Source organism: Mya arenaria, chromosome 17, assembly GCF_026914265.1.
Source record: "Mya arenaria isolate MELC-2E11 chromosome 17, ASM2691426v1".
Lineage (NCBI taxonomy): Eukaryota > Metazoa > Mollusca > Bivalvia > Myida > Myidae > Mya > Mya arenaria.
This window is the reverse complement of record NC_069138.1, coordinates 22588053-22611126: the sequence shown is the minus strand read 5'-3', so window position 1 is coordinate 22611126 and position 23074 is coordinate 22588053. Positions and strand designations below refer to the sequence as shown.

The 23074-nt window shown below is 34.1% G+C and overlaps 1 protein-coding gene and 1 pseudogene across 1 annotated transcript; both read left to right on the top strand.

Annotated features, from left to right (window-relative positions):
* The first annotated feature begins 395 nt into the window (after positions 1-395).
* LOC128224358 (uncharacterized) lies at positions 396-7885 on the top strand (annotated as a pseudogene).
* Positions 7886-10565: 2680 nt separating this feature from the next.
* On the top strand, positions 10566-21222 carry LOC128224359 (uncharacterized). Its single transcript, XM_052934174.1, has 6 exons — positions 10566-10710; positions 13973-14063; positions 15555-15716; positions 16784-16941; positions 17449-17664; positions 17824-21222. Exons 1-6 carry the CDS (start codon positions 10695-10697, stop codon positions 18264-18266), a joined length of 1086 nt encoding a protein of 361 aa, XP_052790134.1. The 5' UTR covers positions 10566-10694; the 3' UTR covers positions 18267-21222.
* Positions 21223-23074: the final 1852 nt, after the last annotated feature.

Genomic DNA, 23074 nt, shown 5'->3' with positions numbered 1-23074 from the left:
GTTCGATTGTCGAATTGATTTTCATTTGAATTAAAGACTTAACCTAGTAACGTCTTCGATTTTGCCAATTACACTTTTATGGCATGTCACCAAATGTATATGTATAGCTGTACATTTGTTACATGTTTATATGTTTGTTACGTTGGTTCTTTAGTTCGTAAAACAAGTATGCTAAATGGGTTCGACATCAATAGATTTCACATGTTCATCATTTCATCAGGTAGACACAACATATACATACGTATAGCTGTACGAATAACCACAATGTGGACATTTATTAAAAGTAATACCAAGATTTGTGTCCCTTTGGCTGGGATGTTTTCGGAAAATGATGTATTTCAAAACGACCTTTTTAGTGTCCATATTTAGTTTGAAAATAAATCCGAATGAAAATAACGGGAAAACAATGTTATCTTTGGAATTTGGGCAACGCTTCAGATAGTAATGCTCCTCCACATTTGTTCTAGTTTATCAAAGTAAAAACGAAAGTAGGCTATTTTTATTCAGATTACATTGAATGCATAAAGAACACGTAGTTTAAACATGTCTGGAGTGGAAGGTTTGTAAAAGTTACTTTTTTTGTATACCATATGTTGTCTTATTGCTCATTTACAATAAGTCAAACTTGTATTCAAAACTCCTTTTACGATACGTTAGATTGTCGAACTGATTTCAATATTAATGTTTCGGTACTTAACGTCTTCACTTTGAAGACATGTATAATCCAGTTAAATGTTCTGATTAATATGTGCTGCTAATAAGCGTAATATAATATCGATGATACATGTTTATGTGCACATCCGTACATCGAATATAAGATTTCTGTTAAACAATTTGCATACTATTTTTATTCTAAAACTATTTATGAAGTGTATATTTAATGAACCTCAAACGGATTAAGAATACCTTCTATGACTTGATTTTTTCCTTCCAGTTTTTCTTTTTTTTGTTACAAAGAAACGATAGTAGGCCATTCTCATTCAGCTTTTCTGATATTTTTATAATTGATACGTAGTTAAAAGTGACTCCAGTAGAAGGTGTGCAATATTCATATTTGTATTCTTACATGTATTACGTGTTGTTGTAAAGCTTAAGTGATTAAAATCAGTTATTTGATGTCGGGTTACCTATTTGCTGCATAATACATTAAGAATAAAAGATCTTCGAAAGAATTCTCGTATTGATTAAAATATATTTTGAATGACTCCTATTCTAAAGCTTAAAATAAAGTGTATGTTTACGTATCCGTATCGAATTATTATGAATTAGTTAGATAATTATCTACAATGCATATTTTCAATAGCACATTGAAATCTAATAATACAGCTGGAGTTGAAGGAGCTCGGTTCAATGCGTAACTTAACATCTAAAGAGGGACGCCTGACGCGACAATATAGCAATACAATAAAGTATTTCTGTAATAATGACTTAACCTAAAAGCGTCTTCGGTTATGACAATTACACATTTATGGCAGGTCACCAAATATATATGTATATCTGTACAATTGTAAAATGTTTATATAATTGTTACTTTGGTGCTTAAGTTCGTATAACAATATGCGAAATGGGTGCGCTATAAACAGATCTCATGGATTTACATGTTAGTTATTTCATCAGCTGTACACAACATACACGTATAAGAGTACAAATAACCACTATGTGGACATTTGTTACAAGTAGTATCAAGAGTTCTGTCCCTTTTTGCTTAGATGTTTTCGTAAAATTAAATAAGATTATTTAATTTTAAAACGGCCTTTTAAAATTTCTCATTTAGTTTGCAAATAATTTCAAATGAAAAAAGTGGGAAAACAATGATGTCTTTAAAATTCGGATACCGTTTCACATAGTAATACTACGCATATGTTCTAGTTTAACAAGGTAAAACGAAAGTAGGGTATTTCCATTCAGGTAACCTGAAATGCATAAATAACACATAGTTTAAATATGGCTGGAGTAGAGGGTTTGCATATATTTTTTGTATAATTGGTTGTTTCATTGAACATTTATAACTCATCAAACATTTGAGATACTTTTTATTGTCGATACCTTCGCATGATTGATTTTCATAATAATGTAACTTTAATGTAAGTCTTTACTTTGCATACATGTTGAAGCAAAGGTTGATAGTAGCAGGCATTTTTTGAGTTACATATTCGGGTTAAATATTTGCTTCATAACGTGCGTATATAGAATATCAATGATTCATTCTAAGTAACTCCGAACAGAAGATATCTTAAACAGCTTGTTTTTTCTTATTCTTGAGCTTATTCTGAAGAGTAGGTTTGAAACATTAAACCGAATTAAATTGATTTTATGAAATATATACAAATCATCGCATATCATGTTAGGCCATTATGAAAAGAAGATGTCGGGTTAGCTATTGGTTGCGTAATACATCAGCAATAAGATCTCTTCGAAACAATTTGCATATTGATTACAACATATTCTAAATGACTCCTTTTCTGAGACGTATAATGAAGTTTATGTTAGCGAACCTGAATCGAACTTTTAATTATTCCGATACTTATGTACAATTTATATTTTCAATAGCAAATTGCTAACAAATAGTACGATTGAAATTACATGAGAAGCTACCTTTCGAAGAGAGAAACCTTACGTGACAATACAACAATACATAAAATTTAATTCTTTATAAAGACTTAATACAGTAGCATCTTCGGTTATTCGGCAAATTAAACCTTTATGGCAGGTAACAAAATATATATGAATATCTGCACAAAGTTTATATATTTGTTACGTTTCGGTTTATTTTAATAACATCTTGCGAAACTTATAACAGTACAAAAACCGCAAAGTTGACAGTTATGAAAAGTAAAATTAAGAATTGTGTCCCTTTGGTTAAGATAATTCCTATTTTTTCGGAAAAAAGAAACCAAAACCTGTTTACTTTCAAAACTACCTTTTAAAGTTTTCTCAATTAGCTTGAAAACAAATCCAAATGAAAAAGATGGGGAAAGCTAGGTAACGTATTGTCAAGAACGGATGACCAGCAGTGCTTTCAATAAGGCGAGTGCCAGCAATCCTAGTGTTTGTTTCCCTGTTGCAACGCAGCGCATACAATACAAGCGGGGAACCAAATCGCAAACGTTCGCCGGAAAACATGTTTACTGAGCGCCTGACAGTTTTATTTTTATATTGTTTGCTAACAAGTTCAAATTTCATAAAAAAACAACAACAAAAAAACATTCTTATTTTTTTCAGATAAATAATTTGCATACAGCTATTACCCACGGCTTTCGTACCTTACTGAAATACTTGTCTCAGACCAGACTCTGTATTTAAAAGGTTTTTCTCCTTACCCCATTTTATAATATTCAGAAACAGAGAACATTTTGGCTATTTGAACACATAAACGTCTACAACATAAACATTATTATAAACATTAGAGACATTTTTGGACTTCATTGTTATCTCTAAGTGTAACATTTTAACAGTAAAATTGTATGGTATGATTTGATCGTGGACAACGCCTGCATACCGGCGCACTCACTAATAGTAATGACATAAGCCGCAGACGTGGAAGGACATTAAAGCTGATTACACTGTCAATGTGTTTGCTCCCATATATTTTTGTAAAGATAACATTTTATCTTTTTATTTCAGATGTTAAAAGTGAGAAAATGGCAAAAGATCTTGAAAAGGTTAAGGAACGAAACAACGACCTGCTGCTAAGCATTGCTCAGTTATGCAAAAGGTGATCATACTAGTTTTACTTTTTCAGTAGACAGTAACAGCATGCTGAGAACTTTCCAGTAGGAACGTAATGATAACAACAAATAATGAAAATATATGAAACAAAGAAGGTTTTCGAAACCATACTTGTACGAGTTCTTGTGCATAAATCGAATAAGTGAAAGTTGCAGTTGAATATAATAGTCGTTTGGTTAAATAATCATTTTAACGTGTACCATTAGGACAAGCGACTCCCGCAAAACCGTTTTCTTAAGGATTTTGCAAATGTCACAACTATTCAGATAGTTACATGTATTAATTAGATCACAAAGTGTTAATGTGTTATGAACATCGATCTCGCGCTCAAACTTGTAACAAGAACGCGTAACTGGTACTCTAGATGAACACGTACACGTACAAGTATTGTTTCGAAAACTCTCAAGTAATTCATAAACGCATTGTACATGTAGATCAACTAGCTGGTTTAACATTCATTATTTGTATGGAAAATATCAGCCTATGCATGGTTTTAGTAAGTATATGTACACGAGGATTGGAGACAACATAGAAACAAGAAAGTATTTCGTAAAACTGATATTTTAATTAAAACTATCCTGGTTATGAACGGCAGATATCTCGCGTTTGTTTTGTATAAGCGAATGTCTTAAGGCTTAAATCACGAAAACAAAACATTTAAATTATCGAAAATAAAGGTAAACTATTTATTCGATAAGCTTCGATAAATTTATTTGTTCTGAACATTTTTTTTGCCAAATATCATCACTACAAAAGGCTGATAAATGTTCACTATTTACCTACAGGCCCAACCGCACCTACCCTGAAGTGGTGTTTCTTCTTGGATTACCAGGGGCAGGAAAGAGCGCCATAGTTAACACCATTGTGAAGGCACTCTGTGGGAAGTTTTATTCAAAGGCAGTCACGGGGAAAGGACATGCTGTATCCAAAACGCTTATTCTCCAACGGTATACGTTCTGTATTCGTCCCACCTTTTTGATAGGAGTAGCTTAATATTTATGTAGCTCACGCTTGGTATGATTAAACAGCTTCTTCATCTTATTAACAGGTACTCTCTACTGCAAATACTACACATATATGTCAGTAGAGCATTCCAAAGTCAGAATTGAACTATTCATGATAGATATTGTCTACGTTGACGTTTGCTTGGAATATCTTGCAAGAAGTACCTTTCATTTCAGACATAGGCAGCCGTTAAAGTGGTCAAGCCACTGCAAGTCCGTCTTAAAATAATAAAACGCTTTAAATGTCATGTCACTTGATGACGTATAAAGGCGCGCTCACTATATGCAAATCAAACAAAATGACATTAGGAAATCATTTGTTTTAATATTCATTTTAAGAGGACGCTTTCAGCTGTTATTATTTGTGTTGTGTGTTATTTGCTAGTGTTAATTGGCGTTGCTTTTGACTCTAAACAGTACCTTTGTTGTTTTCTTAGCTACCAAACTTGTTCCTGTAGTTGAAATGGTTTAATAAAGGTTTTTGCTTTCTTTAAAGGTTGGTACGGTGTGGCTTACAGGCGAACGAAATGGAGCCGATTGAAAAAAATATTCTTAAAAAAGGCCTGAGTAAACTGCCAACTATTATAGACGCTGCAGGGACAGGAGATGAAGATTCAGAAAAATTCAAAGAGATTCTAAGGGTCTACTTTGGAGGTATCACTCTTATTTACCAAGTTATATAATTGTTTTTCTTTCTGTATTTTATTTTGTTTAATTCTTAATTGTTATAACATTTGCGATTTTTTTGAAAGTACAAGTCAGTACATTTCTGCTGAGGGTCCGATGTTGACTCGTGAGTTTTAACGTTTTGAGTATTCCATTATTACACATACTTTGTGAAAATGGCATATTTTGTAGTTATCTGTCATAGAGTAAACTTGTCAACTGATTTGTTAATGGATACTACTTTATCCAAGCCTTGAGAAGTCATCTTTAAATGATTGAACTATGCCATTGCTTAAACATTTGTTTTCAAAAACTTATTTGTTTGATAATGCGATTGTTGTACTTCCGATAGCTGACTTCCTATAATTCCGATGGATTTGTTATTTATTTACCTATTGGTTAGTTGTTTTGCTTTTGAATACACACTTGTAGGATTCATTTTGTAGTACAATTTCAACAAATGAATGAAACTTTATTTTCTTTTTGTAATGCAGGTTTTGTCCCGTCTGGAACCTCGATTCAGTTTGTAGAAAATTTGCAAAAAGAACACGGTATTGGAACATTACAATATCTTTTGGAAAGTTCTGACGAAAATAAAGTTACAAAAGTGGTGTTTGTGGCTAGTTGCAAACAATCTTTTCCCGAAAAGCTGGTGGAATGCCTTCACTCTGTTTTGCAAGAGTATGATGATCGGAGTGGAAAGCCAAAATGTAAGTTCAACAAAAGAACCTTTATTGATCTGTTGGCGTATTCTTGTGCGCATTATTATTGTAATGTAACAACATTTATACTAAGGTTTGAATTAATATCCTGGAAGGGTTTTGACTTATGGCCGAGGTTAAAGTGTCTGTACAATGGTGCTTGCACTGACAACGCTGACAATGATACACTAAAGACAATTAATGACAGTTTACTTCGAATATGAAATGAATTATTGTACATATGTTCGTAAAAATATCATTCTTGAAAATTGTACAAACAACTTTATCTAACGATAGCAAAGTGAAAATAACTGGTTTTGTCATAATTGATGAAATACAATGGAAAGTACAGGAACATTCCTAAAGTGAACAATTCCAGCCCGAACAAGAGCGAGCAAAATGAATAAACGAACAAAAACCACACACAGACACATGTACATAAACCCGATTAGACCAAATACGCATAAAAAGTAACCTATTATATATAATAATTAATACACCATTAACTACTAGTATTGCAAATAAGGAGGGTATGTGCAAAATTACAACCATATTAAAAATTTCTGTTCTATCTAGACCCAGTTGATGTCTTCGTCGTGATAACAAAGTACGATTTGGTCAAAGACCAACATATTTACGAAGCACGCGACAAAGAGGAAGACTATATTACCGAAGAATGTTTCGAAAAGTTTGAAGCAGAGGTTGTCAATAATTTCAGTATAGAAGGTTCAAAAGAAAACAACTGTATCCGTTGGGTCAGTTACGTGATGGCCATGGCTCCGACAATCCACATATCGACAACATTGCGCTCAGGTTTGTTGAAAAGATGATGCAACCAAGACGGGGTCATGATTACGGGAGACCATCCAAGGAAGCAGCAGCAAACATGCCTTTGGTTCCTATGAGCAAGATCCTAAAACTCAAAGCAAAGAAAAAGATGGCAGAATTCTTGGGTGTAGTGGATAGAAAATGTTTGTTTATTTTTGCTCTTGTCGTCGGCCTTCTCGCGGTGTTTTACCAGTTGCTTACAAAAGGACTATAGAAGATAACCTTTTTCATTTTCGCACATAAAGAAGGCCAGCCAAATATGTTTTGGGCAAAAGTCCAAAGCACCTACTCTGACATTGCTTTTATTGAATTAAACATACGTTAAACTAGGATAATGTGCCAAAACTGATAATCTCTAACACGTTCATGTTGGGTAAATTCTTAAAATACATTCTATAAAAAATACGATATATCATATATTCTATATTTAAATATAAGTATTGCATGCGCTTTGCTGTAACACCGTGAATAATCTTGTTTAAGACAGGTCATTATTTCAACTTGGATTTTTATCAATGATTTTAATTAGATGTTTATTTCGTTTTTTTATGTCATGAAAAAGAGTTATTTTAGTGAAACTATTTTGATTATTTTGCATAATTTTACAACAATTGATTTGATTTTTATGTGTGATGATATACTCACATGTGACATTAGAAATATACTGTATATAGTATTGCTTGTATTTTAGTTATGCCATTTTAAAAGATATATATTTCATACTTTCTATGTAGACTCTGTATATTGTTTCCATAATATGTTTTTGGAATGATAACGATGTTAAATTTAAGCCTAAACTGAAATCCTATATTGCTTTTGTTTGAATAAATAGATGTTAGGAAACTCTTTTGTTTGAATAAATAGATGTTAGGAAACTCTTTTGTTTGAATAAATAGATGTTAGGAAACTCTTTTGTTTGAATAAATAGATGTTAGGAAACTCTTTTGTTTGAATAAATAGATGTTAGGAAACTCTTTTGTTTTTAACTGATGAAAAACATTGTTTAGAATTTAGTTTGTAGAATCCTATAACATACTAGGTCATTTGTACTACTGCATCCGTTTTTATTTTTTAAGTCTCCTTTGGACCAAGTATTGTGTCCTTGATATAGGAGTTGCACTACATCAATGGAAGACACAAAGCTCATCTCTGCTTTATAACATAATGAAATAACCTCTCGTTTTGGAACGCGATGTACATGATAATTTAAATATTTTCCATGGTCCCATGGGCGTCCGCCTCGTTTTCAAAACGGAACCGGAAACAATGATACAAGCCACCAGCCCGGATATTGAGTAAATTATGGCCGTTCCGAAGCGCAACATGTCGACAAGCGTCCCGGAAATGGCATCGACCTACAGAGTGTACAACGCAGCCATAACTTGAAAGATAATAGATTCGAACACTTGCGACATCTAAATAACTCTAAATATAGCAACTAATATTTACAGGGGTACATATGTATGCATATATTCTAGTTATGAGTGTGTAACCATTCTGAACTGGATCTGGTCACGGGTATCTCTTCTAGTGCTACATTTCTTATTGATTCATTGATTAGGAAAAACATTGATGTATGAGGTGTCTCTGAACATTGGCTGTACTCGGGTAATGTGCATTTTTTTTTAGACAATTCAACATTCGATTACAGTGCTTATGCTGTTTTGATGATGACTTATATGACATTACTTGGCAGAGAAAATGAGGAAAAGGCGGTGTTGCTGTACTTTACCATAAACGCTTCAGAGATAGAGTGGTGAATTGTACACCACTATGTACGTGTTAAAAATCCGCTTTCTTGTTTGTTAACATAGGTTTTAACCCATGGTGACCCATGTGAGAACCCCGTAGAAGTCATGTGATTTCACACCCTAAACAAGATCTCTGAAAAATCAATTCCAAAACTTACTAGGTATAGCCAAGGCTCCCAACGATATATATGAAATTAACTCTTTATATACAGTCGAACCTCGCTATGTCGACGTCGGATAAGTCGACTTTCTGATTATGTCGACTTTATTTTCCGGTCCCGAATTTATTCCTTCTTATAGTATATAAATAAATCTGTTTGTGTCGATTTTTTTATCTCAACTTTTTCGCTATGTCGACCTCGTTTTTCAGTCCCAGTGGTCGAATTTCACACATTTCCTATGTTCTTTATGTCGAACTGTAGATCGAGACGAAGGTGTGAAAAAATTCATGACGGTTTGCGGCATGTCGCAAAATACCGTCCGTGTCAGTATAACAAACTGTCATAATTGGGGGATACAAAAATGTAATTGGTAAGTGCGAATAATTAAAGTTGTTTGTTTAAATATTTAATAAAAGAGACATTTATTGCTCAGGCTCTTTGCTTTTGTATAAAAGACGAACATTTTATTGATTAGATAACAATCCCGAATGGGAACAGAAAGAATAACTTCAAAATGTCAAATGTTAGTTCCACTGCTCTGGTCAACCAATTCAGAGAAGGACCCGGTATAAAATCATACAATGTACAAATGTATGCAATTGTGGTTTTATATTTGTTTTGTGTGATCCAAAAACGTAAAAGAAATAAGTTTGACACAAATAATTCTTCTTTTGTTTCACTTTATTTTTTAATAATAAGTTTGCTGTTTTTACGACGAAAATATTTAACAAGACCGTTTAATTGTGGACGTAAACATCGTACAATCCAACTAAAACGTGTTGGGATTGGTGATATTTTGTTGTAATTCGGATGAGTCGACTTTTCGTTATCTCGACTTTTTTTACTAGGTCCCGAAAAAGTCGACATAACGAGGTTCGACTGTATATTGCAATATTCTTTTGCAAAAGGCTCCGACTGTAACAATGTATATTTGTTAATTTAGGTTTTCCCTTTCGAGCTAGATTAACTCTCAATGGGTGTGGACATTATTAGCATATATCAATTCAGTTAAAGTTTTCCTCCTACGTATTATTAAAGAAGGATGCTTATACTGAATGATTCTACTTTAGAGAACAAATCAATACAGGTTCTCAAAATTAGTCAACGGTATCTTGAAATACAATGTTAAATATGCAGAACAGAGCTGGAGGATAAAATAACGTACTTAAGAACGTGTAATAACAATTGGTACATCTGTATTTATTCTACTATAGGGATGTTCATCTGTTTTTTTTTAAATAGGAGTGGCTCTCAATATGAAGAGGAAACAGAGCATTATTATCGCTACTAAATAGAGATGTAAAATAACCCCATGTTCCGGTACGCGATATTTTAATGAAATACCTACGCTTCAACAGGACGGTACCCGCTACGCAAAATCGGTACGCGCACAGGCAAAATAGTATTCAGTCAGTTGTTAAACATAATATGAGAAAAAAATACCGAGTAGTTCCGTTTGTCAATGAACAACTTTTCAATTCATGTATAACGTTATTAAAGGATAACCCAATTTGAAACATTAAGGAGATACGCTATAGTTAGGTCCCTTGAAAGGAATTTATCCTACATATGTATGACCTTTAAGTATATCATGTTTGTATATCAGCAAGGCATAGTAACTACAGCTGTAGTTCATATCGATTAACGCACCCCTATCAGGCTAATACCTTAACTGACGTTTACGAAATTTGAAAACATTAACAAAAGAGAGTTATTGTGTGACCTTTCATGTGTGCCACTATTTGCTTGAGATAAATCAATCGAAACACATCAATATCAAAACAAAAACGAAAGTAGGGTTTTTCCATTCAGAATACATGAAATGCATAAACTTTAAGGACACGTAGTTTAAAAATGGCTGGAGTGGAAGGTTTGAAACACTTATTTTGTTCTTTTTTCATATCATTGACCATGTTTTTATACTAATCCAACAACATACTTGTATTCAATAATATTTAGTTTTATTGTTGATACATTCGACTTTTATTCAAAAAAACTTTTAAATACGTTTTATTGTCGAATATGAGATATTTTTAGAACACATTGCGTTTTGATTAAAACATACTATTGTTGAATTTGATTATGTTCAAACTAACTATGTAATGTACGATTGAGAAACACAAACGAATTTCTTTTGTTTTATATAGATATGTTTAATGCATTCATTTTATGTTTGTGCCTGCAGTTGTTCTTGTATTTTGTATTTGAAAACGAAAGTAGTGTTTTCCATTCACCTTATCTGAAATGTATAGTGGAGACGTAGTTTAAACATGGCTGCAGTGGAAGGTTTGCACTATGTACATGATACTTTTACGTAAACTTAGTCGTTCTGAGCATAATTTAGCCATTGTGTTATTATCAACAGTAGATAATCGGGTTAAGGGCCGACCACAGTGTAAAAGTGGGTGGGAAAGGTCAACACATAAAGCGTTACAAAAAAAATGTTTTAGTTAGTTTTTAGGAACGATCTTTTTTAGGAGTAAAACATTTATTCTTGGTGACATGTTTTGTGGGAGTAGCATTCACATTTATTTCGGAAAAATCGACATTATTACTTTGATTTTATGTCAAAATGACCGAGACTACCTAATCAACAATACCCTGAGAGTTGTTGATGACATATTTTATCAAGGACGAAAGTTATTCAAAAAAAGGAAAGACAGTGGAAAAAAATCAGTTCCTGGATTCAAAACTGCAAATATCTTTTTTTTTAAATAGCCTCAATACGTTGTTGATTGTGTAGTTCCGATGAATTTGACTCATAAACATCTTCATTTTGTATTAAGACATTTCCGGTAAAAACGTAAATGCTTTTTGATTGGAAATCTTATAAAATCTTTTTTCGTAAAAAAAGTTCAACTCTTAATTTCAGCCTTACATGTTGCAACGGATATATGAATTCCGCCTGCTAAATAATGAACCTCAAAACTAAATAAAAAATATTTTTTTAAACATTTTAAATTTTGGTCGGCCCTTAACTGTCAGATGCATAACAGGGCGTATTTAAGACCTCTTGATTAAAATATTCTTATTAATCCTTATCTGAAGCTTATAGTGTAGTGTATGTCTAAACACCTAAACCAAATATAATGACATATAAAGAGAATCATGAGTATAATCTATGTTAACAATAGCATACTGTATGATTATAATACAGTGGAAATAACAGAACGCAAATCAAGGCGTTACTGACACGTAAATGAAAGACAAACAGAGTGTCAATTAAAGTGTTTTATCATTTTTTTGCTGAAAAAGTCCTCTTATGGTATTTAAAATGATCTATAAAAAGTTCTTGATTTTCTTACATTATCGCACTACAAAACCATAAACTTAAATCATAACTTTTTGCCATATTTTGGTCATAAAGCCCTTTTCTTTAAAATACCTTATCCAATTAAGATGACATCGACGCCCGTAAATCTTAGATAAAATGCAAGCTTAATTGCATTAAGTTCAAGCCGAGTCACAATGCAGGCTTAATGGCATAAAGTTCAAGCCGGGTCACAATAAGGCTTAATAGCACAAAGTTCAAGTCGGGTCACAATGCAGGCTGTATGGCATAAAGTTCAAGCCGGGTCACAATGCAGGTTGTATGGCATAACGTTCAAGCCGGGTCACAATGCAGACTTAACAGCACAAAGTTCAAGCCGGGTCAAAATGCAGGCTGTATGGCATAAAGTTCAAGCCGGGTCACAATGCAGGCTTAGCGGCACAAAGTTCAAGCCGAGTCACAATGCAGGCTGTATGGCATGAAGTTCAAGCCGTGTCCCATTGCATTCTTGATTACATTAAATTGAAACAATGTCAAAATGCAGGTTTAATGGCATAACGTTCAAGCCGGGTCAAAATGCAAACTGTATGGCATAAAGTTCAATACAGGTCACAATGCAGGCTTAATGGCACATAGTTCAAGCCCAGTCAAAATGCAGGTTTAAAGGCATAAAGTTCAAGCCGGGTCACAATGCAGACTATATGGCATACAGTTCAAGCCGGGTCACAATGCAGACTATATGGCATACAGTTCAAGCCGGGTCACAATGCAGGCTTAATGGCATAAAGTTCAAGACGGGTCACAATGTAGGCAGTATGGCATAAAGTTCAAGGCGTGTCACAATGCAGGCTTAATGGCATACAGTTCAAGCCGTGTCGCAATGCAGGCCTAATAACATTAAGTTCAATCCGAGTCAAAATGCAGGCTTAATGACATAAATTTGAAGTTGAGTCACAATGCAGGCAGTATGGCACAAAGTTCAAGTCGAGTCACAATGCAGGCTTAATGACACAACGCTCAAGCCGGGTCACAATGCAGGATTAATGGCACAAAGTTCAAGCCGGGTCACAATGCAGGCTTAAAGGCATAAAGTTCAAGCCGGGTCACAATGCAGGCTTAATGACACAAAGTTCAAGCCGGGTCACAATGCAGGCTGAATGGCATAAAGTTCAAGCCGAGTCACAATGCAGGCTTAATGGCACAAAGTTCAAGCCGGGTCACAATGCAGGCTGTATGGCATAAAGTTCAAGTCGGGTCACAATGCAGGCTTAATTGCGTAAAGCCCAAGCCGTGTCACAATGCAGGCTGAATGGCATAAAGTTTAAGCCGGGTCACAATGCAGGCTTAATTGCGTAAAGCCCAAGCCGTGTCACAATGCAGGCTGAATGGCATAAAGTTTAAGCCGGGTCACAATGCAGGTGCCTTTCGAGTTAAATCACAAGTACAACATAATCCCGGGTATAGAATATAAAATTATTACACAATACAAGAAAATATATCCTTTAATAAAAATCATCTCAAAGGGATTACAGCGTTATTCTTTCAAACATATACGTATAACAGTACGAATAACTACAATTTGGACATATAATAAACGTCGTATCAAGATGTGTGTCCCGCTAGGAAATATAATAAAACAAATATTTAATTTGACCGTTTTCATTTATACATTTTAATTTGAACCAAAACATCAAACTTGCTCAAAAACTGTTTACTGTGATAACTTGTTTTAAAAGGGATCGTGGGCAACGCCGGCATTACGACTCTTCCAGCAGCGACATCGGCCGCTGATGTTGAAGGTCACTTCGAATGTGTACCCATTGTTTTTAGTGAAATGTTAAATTGATCTTGTTTATTTTAGATGTTGATATTGAGCCAAGGGAAAAAGAATTTGAGAAGGTTAAGGAAAGAAACACAGACTTGTTGATACAAATTGCACAGTTATGTAACAGGTAACATGATAGTTTTACTTTTATCAGTAAACAGTTATTGCAAGTGCAAAGTAACCACTAACATACTAGTAGTAGGAATAGTAAAAGCTAGTAAGGCACGTGCATGTTGACAAGAAAGGCGACATTCTTCTTGTACATATACACGTTTTCCTCGGGATTTTGTAGCAGTCATTATCGTCAACCATTCACTAGACTACTTATACCTAGATGACGGAGATCGAATGGAGATGGAAATCGAATACGCGCTTAAACATTATTCTATCATATTCTATTACCTTGATGACGTAGTACTCAAAAACAAGTATTGTTTTCCGACCTCTTTATTGGCTCGTTAACGGTGCCTTGTAAATGCAGTTTAATTAGCTGGTTTAACATTTGTTATTTGAAATAAAATACAACGAAGAATAGTTGCAAAAGCATGGTTTCAGTAAGTAAATGTATAACCACATAAGTTCAACTGTTTAGTTTAATCGTATTTTATTGTAAATAATATACACACGTGATAAACATAGTTTCGAGAAACAACATTACCATACAATTGGGTTGGGCCACAATTATGACAACATAAGAAACTTCATTTGAAGGTATTTATCTTAGGATATCCAAATAATATGTAACTGATAATTTGAATCCATTTTCTATTGACACAGTTATGAAAGTCATTGGCGGGGTCCGATTTGTTGTATTAGCGAATGTCATGAGGTTTAATTGGCGGGGTCCGATTTGTTGTATTAGCGAATGTCATGAGGTTTTATTGGCGGGGTCCGATTTGTTGTATTAGCGAATGTCATGAGGTTTCATTGGCGGGGTCCGATTTGTTGTATTAGCGAATGTCATGAGGTTTCATTGGCGGGGTCCGATTTGTTGTATTAGCGAATGTCATGAGGTTTCATTGGCGGGGTCCGATTTGTTGTATTAGCGAATGTCATGAGGTTTCATTGGCGGGGTCCGATTTGTTGTATTAGCGAATGTCATGAGGTTTCATTGGCGGGGTCCGATTTGTTGTATTAGCGAATGTCATGAGGTTTCATTGGCGGGGTCCGATTTGTTGTATTAGCGAATGTCATGAGGTTTCATTGGCGGGGTCCGATTTGTTGTATTAGCGAATGTCATGAGGTTTCATTGGCGGGGTCCGATTTGTTGTATTAGCGAATGTCATGAGGTTTCATTGGCGGGGTCCGATTTGTTGTATTAGCGAATGTCATGAGGTTTCATTGGCGGGGTCCGATTTGTTGTGTTAGCGAATGTCATGAGGTTTCATTGGCGGGGTCCGATTTGTTGTATTAGCGAATGTCATGAGGTTTCATTGGCGGGGTCCGATTTGTTGTATTAGCGAATGTCATGAGGTTTTAGGTTTTAGACAAAACTTGTCGGGAGAGTAGGTAAATTAACATTTTGATATTTTCAATTTGATGCACAAGAACCTTGTCAAATATGAACAATACAAAATAAATGTTAAAAACGTTACAAATGTTTATTATTTATATACAGGCCAGACCGCACCTATCCAGAAGTGGTGTTTCTTCTTGGGACACCAGGGGCGGGAAAAAGCGCAATGGTAAACACCATGGTTAAGGCCCTCTGTGGAAAGTATTATTCAAAGGCGTTGACAGGAAAAGGACAAGCTCAAACCAAGACGCTTACTCTCCAAAGGTATACTTTCTGCATTCGTAAAACTTCAATATAAAACAGCTTACTCCTATTGTAAACAAAATATATTTTACTGAAAATACATATATCAGCTAATAATGCAAGTTAACATTTAACTATATGATAACTGCTTGGCATGACCACTTTTACGACTGCCTATGTAAGGTATCATAGATACTTTTTTTCTCTCACCTCAGATAAGTAGATCCAATAATTTAACCATGCTAGAAATTCTTATCTTGCCCGCGGGCGAAGATAAAATGCCCGTATGGAACTCCTTTTCAATAGTCACCACATTGTAATTACCCTTTGCCGAAGACTGTCGTCTGTAGCATCATGGAAATCTTGTCTAGTGGCAATATTTAGAACGCTAATTAATTATTTCTCGCTTCAAATATCACCATAAAACTGTTTTCACGCACCATTCAAGAAAAACTGCTTCACACTCCTTAGAACTATTTAAAGACCGAATTGACTATAAACATAATCTGATTTACTGCGCGGGTATCCATGACATCCACGAATTATCGCATATCCATACGCAATTATTTTCACTATGTACAAAAGAGTTCCAGCAAAAATACATTTTTACTTAATTTTGTTTAACTGAGGTGGGAGAAAAAGCATCTACCATAGCCGCTTGTGTAAGATAGGTTCATCCCGACCCTCGCGCAGGGTGTTTCGCGGAATGAACCTATCTTACACTCTCGGCCATGAAAGATACTTATATGCTAATAATCCAAACAAAACGTTGACAATACGATTTATGAAGAGAAATATGTTCACTATTGTTTGATTTGATGACGTTCTAAGGACTGCTCACCATATGTAAATCAAATTGAATGCCTCTGAAATATATTTTATTTTTGAGTATTTTGTTTTCGCCCTTCCCTCTTAATATATATTTATAAATGTAAATTAACCATTGATGTAGAGATATGCTTTCTATTTGAATATTCTTGTATTGTTGTTTTGAATCTTGATATTGACTCGTAACCAAGTCTTTTTAGCTAATGTGGTTGTGTCTGTTGTTTAAAATATGTTATTGAAAGTTAGTTTTGTCCTTGCAGCTTTGTTCAGTGCGGGATAAAAAAGTACGATATGGAGCCGCTCGAAAAAGATATACTTAAAAAAGGTCTGAGTAAACTGCCAACTATTATAGACGCAGCAGGGAAAGGAGATGAAGATTCGGGCCGTTTAAAGGAGATTCTTAGGGCATACTTTGGAGGTATCAATCATTTTTTCACACCGATGTATTTAAGAATTATTTGATTATAACTTATTCGTTGTTTATTGATATACGATTGGTCATGGCTTTGACATCACTGAAAGTACATTGGTGCATCACGTCCGATTTTGAAACCTTCAGCTGTCAGCCTATAGACTATTATACTATAATATATGCATTAAATGCCGTATTTTGTAGGTCTTTTTATGTAGTTACTTCGCCGTACAACTGCTGTTGTCATTAAAGATGAATTTAGTAATGTTTCCATTGACTGTACATTGACCATGCCAATGTTTTTTTTGAACTGCTGAAAAACGTTTTTGACAATTCGACTTTTTATTTTGCCCATCGTTGACATATTATTTTATCAATGGATTAGTAAAGTTTATACCAATTTGTTAGTCGTTTTGTCTCTCAATGAATCATATTACAAAATATATTCATGATTTGTGTTATACAGGCTCCAACTAAACAAATACATTTTATTCATTCTGTTTGTTTACACAGGCTATGTCTCGCCTGGAACCTCGATTCAGTTTTTAGACGATAAGCAAAGCGAACATGGTATTGGATCATTACAAGACCATTTAGAATGTTCCGACGAAAATAAAGTCACAAAGGTGATTTTTGTTGCCAGCTGCCAAGAATCCTTTCCGGGAAACTTGGTGGATTGCCTTCAATCAGTTTTGCGAGAGTATGATGATCGAAGTGGGAAGCCAAAATGTTAGTAAAACGCTTTATGTTATGTCGTGTTGATCAATATATAGTTGTACATCATTATTTATTTTTATTTTATTGCGTATAACAAACAAAAGTATGTGGACTAAAACATCCGTTTATTAAGATTTTCTTTAAAAGCATTTGTGATTTTATTTTATCTAGATCCAGTTGACGTCTTCGTTGTAATAACAAAGTACGATCTGGTTCATGACCAAAAGCTTTATGAGGCACAAACTACGGGAGAAAAGATTGTTACAGAAGAGGTCTTCAAAAAGTTTGAGGCAAAGGTTGCTAACCATTTCAGCATGGAAGGGTCAATGGAAAGCAACTGTTTTCGATGGGTCAGTTATGTTGATGGGCATGGCTCCGACAATCCTTATATTGACAACATTGCACTTAGGTTCATTGAAAAGATGATGCACCTCAGACGGGGTCATGATTATGGGAAACCAACCAAGAAAGCAGCAGCAAGCAAACTTAAATCAAAGAAAGAGTCTAGAGATATGGAAATAGATGGAAATTGGAACGGTGCGATCACATTTGGTGTTGTAGTGGTGATTCTGGCTATCATGATTTACTATTTGCTTACAAAGAGAGCATACTAGAGGATTGCCCTTTTGATTTCCTCGCCAAAAGATGCCAACCGACTATATTGTGGTCAGATTCCGGAAGCCAGATGTAACAAAAATACATGTAACTGACTTGCATGAAATGACAATAAATTGAAATTAGACAACGCATAAACGTTTTACCAAAACTCATAAAAGGTTCATTCATCCTTTATTTACATATGTATTGATCTGAGTTACCTGAATATTTTAAGGATAACACCAGGACAATATATGTGAATGGAATTTTGACAAAGATTCATGACAAAGTGCCATGTTGTTAATTAATCAATAAATACATATACTAATGACTATAAGTAAACATATATACTTTTTTACTATAAAAGTTTTGTTGGAATCTGGTGTCACACACTTAAGTCCCGTTTTACATCAATGCTGTAAGCTGTTTTGCCTTTCTATGTAGACAGGTTAACTTCACCAAAGCAGTACGTTTTGTTATGTCACTTGTGCTGTCCATGTATTTGTAATTAGTTAAGTCCATGTAAACTTCATGTATGTACAATCCTTTGTATGAGGTCATGTTTTAAACTGGTTTCATATATTTAAGATACAATTTCATTGTTCGATATGTATATCCTCACCTCTCTAGACTAACTTCCTGTTTGTCCTCGAACCATTCATTACCTAAATAAACCCCAAAGTATGAAGGTACAATTTGTTATAAAACATTCAGTTTAAAATATAACTGTCTGAGAAGTGTATCCTCGTGAGTTGTTTTATGTCACTACATAGTTTACTTTTAATTGTTTGTATTACATTACATCTAAGTGTTAATCCCATCGTGTTTTCTAATTTTGTTGTTCCATTATTGGGGAGCGGCTAGTGTATTGTACCTAATCCTCAAATTATTATGATGATGTTATTAATTTAACATTTCTTTTAAATGATGATGTGTGTGTATTTATATATACACCACCATTTACATTGAAATATACAATTTGAACTGAACCGTTAAATCAATAACATCGTGATAATAACATTAGGATTCATAAACTTAACCCATTTCTGTATAATTTAATTCATCGTTATGGTTACTGCATTCAACTTCTACGTTGTTGGTTTACTGTCCTAAAAAAAGTTTTAAGATTAATTCTATGTGATATAAATCGAATAACAATGGCAATTGTGTTGAAATGTTGCATGATTTTGATAGAGACACCGAGTGTTTGAATGTTTTGACTTATAAATAACAAGTTGAATTAGAACAAAATTCAAAATATTGTAATTGAACGTTTTCACATAATACTCTTTTTAGAGAATTTGCTATATATCGTAATTGTTTTTAATTTTGTAAAAGCAAAGGCTTTTGGAAAAATGTTTAATACTGTTGTTACTGACATAACAATGATAAACTATTCGCAAACATGTTTTTTGCTTACTTGTTTTCTGATTTAAATCTTGAATTTTAGTTATAATAAATATTATTTTGATGTAGTGAATATAATTATTATGTGTTTGTATATATATATACCTGGTACTCATTGATATTGTTTGATTGTTACTATGCATATATACACGTTGACGTAATTTCTTGTTTATATATTGTCTGTCTGTCTGTCTGTCTGTCCGTACGTCCGTCCGTCCGTCCGTCCGTCCGTCCGTCAGTACTGTTTGATTGTTAATATGCATATATACACGTTGACGTAATTTCTTGTTTATATATTGTCTGTCTGTCTGTCTGTCTGTCTGTCTGTCCGTCCGTCCGTCTGTCCGTCCGCGTCCGTCCGTCCGTCCGTCCGTCCGTCTGTCTGTCTCTGTCTGTCTGTATGTCTGTATGTCTGTACAACTACTGGTTTTAAAAAATTGCTTATTATGTCATGATCAAAAGTCGTTAACGGTCAAACATTGTGTGTTATATGTCCTGATAAATGAGGTGTAACGAATCTGGCATAGTGTATGTTTTATCATGATAAACTGGTGTAAGGGATCTGACATATTGAATGTTTTGTCATGTTAGAAATGTGTTACGAATTTGGCATATTGTATGTTTTTTCATGATTAAGAGGTTTAACACATCTGACATATTGTATATTTTTCATGATAAACAAGTGTCACATATTTGGTATATTGTTCGTTTTGTCATGACAAACAGGAAAAATGAATTTGGCATTTTGTATGTCTTGTCATGCTAATCTTGCATATTGTTATATTTATGAATGATACAAAGGTGTTGTAATATGTCATAGTAAATGTTTTGGCATGGAAAAGAGATGTTAGGGATCTGCCATATTGTATGCTTTTGTGTGATTAAGATATTTTACTGCTCTTGCATATTGTTTGTTTTTGCATGATGAATCATACTGTGTTTTTAAGGATGATATATTGTTAGGAATCTGTCAAATTGTTTGTTTTTGCAAATGAAGGAAATATTTTGGTTCGTCATATTGTTTGTTTTTGATATGATAATTATGTGTTAGGAAACTATATATAGCTACCTTATTGTGTTTTTTTTACCTGAAAAGAGCGTCTTTAACTCTCGCCTGCGCTTTACCAATACCAGTGCTGAGAGCGCCCTGTTGCCTCTTATCGTAAACAACGCCATATTGGTATATATTTTATTGTTAACATGCTGCCGTCATTGAAAAGCACTTTATCTTAATATAATGTCCAATGAAATGTGAAACATTCCTATATCGTGGGATATTCTCGCATTTTCTTTGTTCAATTTTCCAAAAATAAAATGGCTAAACAAGTGATGTAGAATGCATGTTGATCCAGTTTTAGACCACTTATGAGGATAGTGATTTCAATGACGGAAATAATATTGACATATATTTTATTATCTTTTTGACAACAAATATTACACTAATTTCTGTAAAAAGTTTTGAACTTTACATAATTTAAATACATTTGTATGACAAATCTATCGCAGGAAGTTTATGTATTTACAGTGTACATTTGAATAAAAAAAACATATTGTGTATACAATTCACATCATTGTTTCTTTCGTTGAATCTATCTAAGAATATAAAGGCTGTCTAGGGATCATATATCTAATAATACTAAAGTTTTAGTACCAAAGAGCATCACTATTACAGCAACAAACCAGTTGATGAGTAAATGGAAACAAAATTTAGTTTGGTGATGGATGAACATAAGCAAACACTCCGTTTTAATTATTAAATTATAATGGTTAACATCATATTAAATCATGTATTAACACTGGCAAGCAGCATCTTCATCAATTAATTTGATGTTGTTCCTCATGCGTTGGACATGACGGAAGAAGTGATGAAATTTCAAACTTTTTAGTTTCCGATGCACATATAATTCACACCTATTCTTACTTAACAATTTAAATAAGAAGGACAAATTATATGTCAAAACCATTGTTGAGACAACTCCGAAACACTTGATACTCATAAAGGGTAAACTAGTAACGTTGAAATTATCAAATACAAATATCAAACCCCGCAAAACTCACAAGCACAGTTTTGCAGCCCGGGCCGTGGCTATATGTGCCTACACAGTATTAACATGGCAACAAGCCGAACCATGTCTGCGGATCGGTGACCCGGCGTGACACAGATCGGAGGGGCAACGCCGATGCCCCAACACAGGTATATTTATCAATAACATGACTTTTAAGATCATCGTACGATAGGACAGTATGTACAGTTTACTTGCTGGACAGGATTTCATTCAAACCAGTGTGAAACCATATGTAACCGTTTTAACACATGGGTAGAACATATTATGATCTTGAAAGCAAAGTGCATGACATGAAGCGGAGCCGTGAGCTGACAGTAAAGGAAATAAAAGAGGTCAGCTGCATTTGCCTGAGCCTAAAGCAGTGTGTGTATACCACGTGATAAATTACATCATAAATGCTACGTCGGAAGGCAATATTTTGCTTCGAATGAAAACTTAAAACAAAAATAATTTCACTATTTCTTCACCATTTGCGAGGTAACATAGCGCAGTCTACGCCTCTTAAGGAACCCCGCCTTCGGTCTTTTACCAGAGTTTGATTAAGAGTTGAGTTTCTTCAAACACATCGACAAACCTTTTCACAATACGGCCGTCTGACGGAGCACTGTCGAAACATTATTTTGGAAACAGGTTTGTCGAAGTGTTTGATTGAACTATTTACCTTATCAAACTTCGGTAATAAAACGAAGGCGGGGCTCTTTAAGCGGCATAAACTGCCCTTTGTTTTATTTAAAATGCTGTAATTAAAGCAAAGTTATCTTTGATTTAAGTCTTCATTTAAAGCAAAATATTGCCTTCCGACGTAGCATATATGACGTCATTTATCACGTGGTATACACACACTGTAAAGAGCGAAGGCCAATCCTGCTGACTGAGGGCAAATAACTCGGCAACTGTGAAATCAACTAAATAAGGAATACTTTGTTACTTAAATATTGCCTATAGTACGAAATGTTGCTTAAAATATTTTTTATACCTCACCTTTTGATATTATTGAAACTTATATCAATTTGTAGTAATGACCTTAAGTTGTTTTATTAAAAATTATGATACAAATGTTGTTCAGTAAATACACACCTAAATTTATTGTATTATTTTGGTTAATCGTGATTTTTTTTCAAAAATAATGATAATTCATATATTTGTATTTAAAATTATTTGTTTTGTACAAATACACATGTTTAAGGTTCGGGAGAGGGACAAAGGCTTCTATTGAATCTATTTCCTTAATATCTAAATATTTATAAATTTGGTTTACATTCATTGCCCGGGAATCGATTTCGGTCGGTACATAAAATGTATAATGTTAACATGTTTACCCAGGTAGAACATTGTCAAGATATTGTAGTGTT